The sequence below is a fragment of the Galeopterus variegatus genome, unplaced genomic scaffold (assembly GCF_000696425.1).
Source record: "Galeopterus variegatus unplaced genomic scaffold, G_variegatus-3.0.2 Scaffold28474, whole genome shotgun sequence".
In the NCBI taxonomy this organism is placed as follows: domain Eukaryota; kingdom Metazoa; phylum Chordata; class Mammalia; order Dermoptera; family Cynocephalidae; genus Galeopterus; species Galeopterus variegatus.
In genome coordinates this window covers 1-7,922 of record NW_007754585.1, presented here as the reverse complement: position 1 = coordinate 7,922, position 7,922 = coordinate 1, and the positions used below count along the sequence as shown (strand labels likewise).

Sequence of the window (7,922 nt, the reverse complement as noted above, 5' to 3'; positions counted from 1 at the left end):
GTTGGGTGCGGGGGTCCCCTGCAAGGGAAGGGGGAGAGGACGGCATCAGGGGAGGGCGGGGCCTGTCCCAGCCCTCCCAACCACGTTCGTTTGTGTTTGGGGAAGCGGGGTCTGTCCCAGCCCTCCCAACCACGGTTCGTTTGTGTTTGGGGAAGTGGGCGATGGGGAGGTCTTTGACTCACAGCGTTGCAGGTGGATGGGCCAGATGAGGAGGCTGCACAGAGAGAGCGTGGCGGCCACGCCCACACCGCCGGTCACGGCCACCATCACCCAGTGGTAGAAGCCCAAGCAGGCTCTGCAGCAGAGCTCTAAGCTGCAGGGAGGGTGGGCGGACACAGCTGAGGGGAACCTGCCGGACCCTCGCTGGACCCTCCTACCCCCGCCTGACCTGCTCCTGCCCTCAGCTGAGGGCAGCTCGTCCTGCCCTTCCTCCAGGGCACTCAGGCCAGACGCTGGGCTCACCCTCCACTGCCTCCCTCCCCTCCCACGTCCAGCCCCTTGGCCACACTGTCAGGTCTACCTGCAAAGTCTGTCCCCAATGCACCTGCTGTCCCCCCTCTGCTGCCTCCACCTGGGCCAGCCCCACCATCACCCACCCGGACCAGCCCAATCCCCTCTGCCCTGGTCCCCAGCTCCCACCCTCACCCCCCAAGCCTGTCTTCCCCACAGCAGCCACCAAGGGGTGGCTGTGAGCACCAAGTGGGGTCTCCTCCCCGCTCCGCCCACAGCCCTCCATGGCTCCCGCCTTCCTCAGAGTAAAAGCCCAAGACCTCCCCGCAGCCCACAAGGCCCTGCACGACCTGCCCATCCCCTCTCTGTTTCCACCTCCTCCCTCTCTCCTTTGCTCACTCTCCTCCAGCCACATGGATCTCCTGCTGTTTTTCCAATATGCCTCAGGGCCTTTGCACTGGCTGCCCCTTCCCACTNCATCCTGGCCACGCGGTGCAAAGGGGTGAAAACGCACATTCCAGGGATGGGCAAGCTGAGGATGGGGAGGCATGGGGGACAGCCACGGGCTCAGCCTCTGCCCGCCACCCCTGCCTCCCCGGTCCTCAGCGATGACTACCTGTCCCTGGAAGGGCCCCGCTGGGCACCGGCCATCAAGCAGGCGACACGCTGGAAGTACATGCCCACAGGATGTGACGCTTCCGGCCAGCTGTGGTACACAGGCCTGACCAACTCGGACCCCCGGGAAGCCTGGTACAACCTGCCCCACTGGGTGTGGACTGGAGCGTGAGAGCAGTGATTGATTAGCAATGTCTGCCCTGGGTGTGGACTGGAGCGTGAGAGCAGTGATTGATTAGCAATGTCTGCCCTGGGTGTGGACTGGAGCGTGAGAGCAGTGATTGATTAGCAATGTCTGCCCTGGGTGTGGACTGGAGCGTGAGAGCAGTGATTGATTAGCAATGTCTGCCCTGGGTGTGGACTGGAGCGTGAGAGCAGTGATTGATTAGCAATGTCTGCCCTGGGTGTGGACTGGAGCGTGAGAGCAGTGATTGATTAGCAATGTCTGCCCTGGGTGTGGACTGGAGCGTGAGAGCAGTGATTGATTAGCAATGTCTGCCCTGGGTGTGGACTGGAGCGTGAGAGCAGTGATTGATTAGCAATGTCTGCCCTGGGTGTGGACTGGAGCGTGAGAGCAGTGATTGATTAGCAATGTCTGCCCTGGGTGTGGACTGGAGCGTGAGAGCAGTGATTGATTAGCAATGTCTGCCCTGGGTGTGGACTGGAGCGTGAGAGCAGTGATTGATTAGCAATGTCTGCCCTGGGTGTGGACTGGAGCGTGAGAGCAGTGATTGATTAGCAATGTCTGCCCTGGGTGTGGACTGGAGCGTGAGAGCAGTGATTGATTAGCAATGTCTGCCCTGGGTGTGGACTGGAGCGTGAGAGCAGTGATTGATTAGCAATGTCTGCCCTGGGTGTGGACTGGAGCGTGAGAGCAGTGATTGATTAGCAATGTCTGCCCTGGGTGTGGACTGGAGCGTGAGAGCAGTGATTGATTAGCAATGTCTGCCCTGGGTGTGGACTGGAGCGTGAGAGCAGTGATTGATTAGCAATGTCTGCCCTGGGTGTGGACTGGAGCGTGAGAGCAGTGATTGATTAGCAATGTCTGCCCTGGGTGTGGACTGGAGCGTGAGAGCAGTGATTGATTAGCAATGTCTGCCCTGGGTGTGGACTGGAGCGTGAGAGCAGTGATTGATTAGCAATGTCTGCCCTGGGTGTGGACTGGAGCGTGAGAGCAGTGATTGATTAGCAATGTCTGCCCTGGGTGTGGACTGGAGCGTGAGAGCAGTGATTGATTAGCAATGTCTGCCCTGGGTGTGGACTGGAGCGTGAGAGCAGTGATTGATTAGCAATGTCTGCCCTGGGTGTGGACTGGAGCGTGAGAGCAGTGATTGATTAGCAATGTCTGCCCTGGGTGTGGACTGGAGCGTGAGAGCAGTGATTGATTAGCAATGTCTGCCCTGGGTGTGGACTGGAGCGTGAGAGCAGTGATTGATTAGCAATGTCTGCCCTGGGTGTGGACTGGAGCGTGAGAGCAGTGATTGATTAGCAATGTCTGCCCTGGGTGTGGACTGGAGCGTGAGAGCAGTGATTGATTAGCAATGTCTGCCCTGGGTGTGGACTGGAGCGTGAGAGCAGTGATTGATTAGCAATGTCTGCCCTGGGTGTGGACTGGAGCGTGAGAGCAGTGATTGATTAGCAATGTCTGCCCTGGGTGTGGACTGGAGCGTGAGAGCAGTGATTGATTAGCAATGTCTGCCCTGGGTGTGGACTGGAGCGTGAGAGCAGTGATTGATTAGCAATGTCTGCCCTGGGTGTGGACTGGAGCGTGAGAGCAGTGATTGATTAGCAATGTCTGCCCTGGGTGTGGACTGGAGCGTGAGAGCAGTGATTGATTAGCAATGTCTGCCCTGGGTGTGGACTGGAGCGTGAGAGCAGTGATTGATTAGCAATGTCTGCCCTGGGTGTGGACTGGAGCGTGAGAGCAGTGATTGATTAGCAATGTCTGCCCTGGGTGTGGACTGGAGCGTGAGAGCAGTGATTGATTAGCAATGTCTGCCCTGGGTGTGGACTGGAGCGTGAGAGCAGTGATTGATTAGCAATGTCTGCCCTGGGTGTGGACTGGAGCGTGAGAGCAGTGATTGATTAGCAATGTCTGCCCTGGGTGTGGACTGGAGCGTGAGAGCAGTGATTGATTAGCAATGTCTGCCCTGGGTGTGGACTGGAGCGTGAGAGCAGTGATTGATTAGCAATGTCTGCCCTGGGTGTGGACTGGAGCGTGAGAGCAGTGATTGATTAGCAATGTCTGCCCTGGGTGTGGACTGGAGCGTGAGAGCAGTGATTGATTAGCAATGTCTGCCCTGGGTGTGGACTGGAGCGTGAGAGCAGTGATTGATTAGCAATGTCTGCCCTGGGTGTGGACTGGAGCGTGAGAGCAGTGATTGATTAGCAATGTCTGCCCTGGGTGTGGACTGGAGCGTGAGAGCAGTGATTGATTAGCAATGTCTGCCCTGGGTGTGGACTGGAGCGTGAGAGCAGTGATTGATTAGCAATGTCTGCCCTGGGTGTGGACTGGAGCGTGAGAGCAGTGATTGATTAGCAATGTCTGCCCTGGGTGTGGACTGGAGCGTGAGAGCAGTGATTGATTAGCAATGTCTGCCCTGGGTGTGGACTGGAGCGTGAGAGCAGTGATTGATTAGCAATGTCTGCCCTGGGTGTGGACTGGAGCGTGAGAGCAGTGATTGATTAGCAATGTCTGCCCTGGGTGTGGACTGGAGCGTGAGAGCAGTGATTGATTAGCAATGTCTGCCCTGGGTGTGGACTGGAGCGTGAGAGCAGTGATTGATTAGCAATGTCTGCCCTGGGTGTGGACTGGAGCGTGAGAGCAGTGATTGATTAGCAATGTCTGCCCTGGGTGTGGACTGGAGCGTGAGAGCAGTGATTGATTAGCAATGTCTGCCCTGGGTGTGGACTGGAGCGTGAGAGCAGTGATTGATTAGCAATGTCTGCCCTGGGTGTGGACTGGAGCGTGAGAGCAGTGATTGATTAGCAATGTCTGCCCTGGGTGTGGACTGGAGCGTGAGAGCAGTGATTGATTAGCAATGTCTGCCCTGGGTGTGGACTGGAGCGTGAGAGCAGTGATTGATTAGCAATGTCTGCCCTGGGTGTGGACTGGAGCGTGAGAGCAGTGATTGATTAGCAATGTCTGCCCTGGGTGTGGACTGGAGCGTGAGAGCAGTGATTGATTAGCAATGTCTGCCCTGGGTGTGGACTGGAGCGTGAGAGCAGTGATTGATTAGCAATGTCTGCCCTGGGTGTGGACTGGAGCGTGAGAGCAGTGATTGATTAGCAATGTCTGCCCTGGGTGTGGACTGGAGCGTGAGAGCAGTGATTGATTAGCAATGTCTGCCCTGGGTGTGGACTGGAGCGTGAGAGCAGTGATTGATTAGCAATGTCTGCCCTGGGTGTGGACTGGAGCGTGAGAGCAGTGATTGATTAGCAATGTCTGCCCTGGGTGTGGACTGGAGCGTGAGAGCAGTGATTGATTAGCAATGTCTGCCCTGGGTGTGGACTGGAGCGTGAGAGCAGTGATTGATTAGCAATGTCTGCCCTGGGTGTGGACTGGAGCGTGAGAGCAGTGATTGATTAGCAATGTCTGCCCTGGGTGTGGACTGGAGCGTGAGAGCAGTGATTGATTAGCAATGTCTGCCCTGGGTGTGGACTGGAGCGTGAGAGCAGTGATTGATTAGCAATGTCTGCCCTGGGTGTGGACTGGAGCGTGAGAGCAGTGATTGATTAGCAATGTCTGCCCTGGGTGTGGACTGGAGCGTGAGAGCAGTGATTGATTAGCAATGTCTGCCCTGGGTGTGGACTGGAGCGTGAGAGCAGTGATTGATTAGCAATGTCTGCCCTGGGTGTGGACTGGAGCGTGAGAGCAGTGATTGATTAGCAATGTCTGCCCTGGGTGTGGACTGGAGCGTGAGAGCAGTGATTGATTGGTGTTGCTGCCCTGGACGTGAGGACAGAAGTGGTCACATTTGTGCTGCACTTGCCATCTCTGCTGGCTCTGTGGAAGATGCAGCCCTGCAGAGTGAAGGGCCTGGTGGGAGAGGGCTGTCACCTCCAGCCCTCTGGCCCCCATGACGTACCTGATAAAAAGCCGGCTCCCGAAGCCAGTGTTTCCAGAGCAGCAAGGGCTGGGCGGCCATGGGGGCCAGCAGGGGGCTGTGTTCATCTGGCTCCTCCACCCGTGGCCGGCGCCTCTCCCTGGTGCCCAGGTGGAACAATAGCGAGAAGACGGCTCCGATGCCCACCACCAACAGGGAGAGATTCTGGGGACCCAGCAGGAGGCGGGGTCAGCAGCTGCTCTCAGGGACCCACCCCAGGCTCAGGGACTTTGGGGTGGCCCACCTTGGCCCCAGCTCACCCGGAACACCGACACATCTTGGACCCCCAGCTGGTCACTGACACTGAGGTCCTGGGCAGGCCCCATGCGTGAGGAGCCCTGCAGGTGGAGTAGGAGCCAGGCGGCACCATAGACGGTGATGTTGGCCACTACAGTGAAGGCGTACCTGCCGAGAGTGGGACAGGGCCTCAGCAGGTCACCCCCGTAGACCGTGTGGCTACCTCCTCCCCTCTCCAGGTGGCAGCATGGGTCAGAGCCACTTACGGCATATGGTTGATGGGTGATTTCATTCACCAACTCATTGGGTGGCCCCAGGGGAGCCCCTGATGGCCTCAATTTCCCCAGCCTGCACTTTATCTGACCATGTACAACGCTGACCTGCAAGTCCACCATGTGGGAACCCCTAGGACCCAGATGGAGAGACTCCACATAGCAGGACTGAGTTCAGATTGCCACCCAAAAGTCTGAAAGCCCAGGAAGCTTGGACACCAGGAATTCTAGAATTCTTGGTTCCCAGATCCTGGGTTTCTATAGGGCGAGGACTCCATGGTCTAGAATCATCTGGGCCTGCTCTTCCCTGCAGCCCTGCTTGGCCAAGGGTGTAGGGGGAGCCTTTGGAACTCATCAGGGCTCAGTTTCCACTTCTGAAAGCGATGACAATGCTCCCTCCGGAGGCCAAGTGAAGGTGACAGGAGGTCATCTGGCAAATGGTCACACATAGAAAGTGCCCCAGAGTTTGCTGGGGCCCTCAGGGGCCCTGACGTTGGGCAAGCCCTGTCATTAGCACCCACATCTCCCTCTCAGGGCCATAGTGGGAAACTCAGAGGTAGGAGTGGGGAGGAGGCCAAGGTGGCCAGAACTGGGGACAAGTGAGCTGATTTGGAGACAGAATGGGGCCCTTGATGAAGATGCTATTCAAACCCTGGCTTTGGGCGCATGACAACCTCCTGCCCATTTCCTCCTCTGGAATATGGAGGTGTTGACATTCCCAGCCTCCTGGGCTCGTTGTGAGGATTAAGGAATGTGTGTCAAGGACCTAGAATTATGCCTGGCACACAGAAGTGCTCAATAGATGCTCTCGTTATCATCACGTCTATTTAGTTTTTTGTTTTTGTTTTTCGTTTTGGTGACTGGGCAGTGGGGAGATCTGAACCTGTGACCATGGTACCTCCCAAGGGAGCCAACTGGTCAGCCTGTATTGTCATATCCAGAGTAACCTCCTCTCGTGCCTAAGCAAGTTGACAGATAAGCCAGGCACCGACCGTCCGCATGTGTAGCAGGCAGAGTTCTGGGATGGGCCCAGAGAGTCCCTCCCTGTCCAATCCCTTCCCCTGCGGGGCGGGACCTGTAAGTCTACGGTGGACGTCACTCGCAGGTTTAGGTAATATGCCATGGCAGAGATAAAGAAATTGTGCAGATGTAACTAAGGTCCTTGGTCAGTCTGGGTTCATTAAAAGTGAGATTATTCTGGGTGAGCCTGACCTAGTCAGGTGATCCTTTAAAAGAGGGCTGAGGGCTTCCAGGAGGTCAGAGATTCCCCCATTGGCCTCAAAGAAGAAGCAAACCACCATGAGTTCTCCAGGTGCAAGGAAACAAACTATGCCACCAACTCCATGAGCACAGAAGAGGGACCCCAAGCCTCAGATGAGATCCCTGCCCTGGCCAACACCTTGACTGCGGCCTCAACACAGACCCTGAAGATTCCTGATCCACAGAAACTGCGAGATGATAGAGGTACGTCGCTTTAAGCTGCTAACTTTGTGGTGACCTGTTACACAGCAGTAGCTGAAACACCATGTTACATTTATACCAGCTGTGGCTGACAGCCCCACCAGAGAGGGTGGCTGGGTGTTCCTGGCCTTTCCTGTCTGCCAAGGGAGTACCTGAGTGCCGTAAGCTCCACCTTCTCGTGGTCATTGGTGACCAGCTCCGGGATGAGACTGAGGTGGGAAATCTGCGTCGCAGCCCAGCCGAACTGGAATATCACGATGAAGGGCCCATAGTACAGGAGGGCGGCCCACTCGGGGGTGGCCGCCCCGCAGCCCAGGCACGGGCTGAAGATGAATGGGAAGGACAGAAGGACGCAGACCGTGCCTGTGGACAGGCAGAGGTGGGAAGGTCACATCACGGGGCCTGCCCATGCCAGCCCAGGGCTCCCCAGGGTGTGATGGGGTGGAGATGAAACCGAGACAGAAAGGGCTGGGGACACAGTTGGGTGAGAAAAGAGCACAGAGAAACTGAGGCACAGAAAGCACTGGAGAGCTCCCCCGCTGAGTCACACCAACCACCAAGACCCATTGTGTGCCAGATCCCTCCTTCCATGTGCTTAGAAAAAACCCAATACCTTGGAATGAATGAAAAATCCTCCCCGTGGCACCAAGCCCTACATGACCTGCCCTGTCCCCTCCCATCCTCCCCTCCTGCCTCTCTCCCCCTCGCTCTCTCTGCTGCAGCCACACGGGCCTCCTTGCTGTTCCCCCCATACGTCAGGCTCGGTCCTGCCCCAGGGCCT

At 56.9% G+C, this 7,922-nt stretch overlaps 1 protein-coding gene across 1 annotated transcript; it reads right to left on the bottom strand.

Annotated features, from left to right (window-relative positions):
- Positions 1-182: 182 nt before the first annotated feature.
- LOC103583799 (major facilitator superfamily domain-containing protein 12-like) lies at positions 183-7,504 on the bottom strand (the record flags this gene model as incomplete). The annotated part of the gene is made up of 5 exons (XM_008565024.1): positions 183-313; positions 1,067-1,215; positions 5,154-5,336; positions 5,432-5,576; positions 7,294-7,504. Coding segments are annotated over 5 exons (819 nt in total), but the record flags the coding sequence as incomplete, so codon positions are not given.
- Between the last annotated feature and the right edge of the window lie 418 nt (positions 7,505-7,922).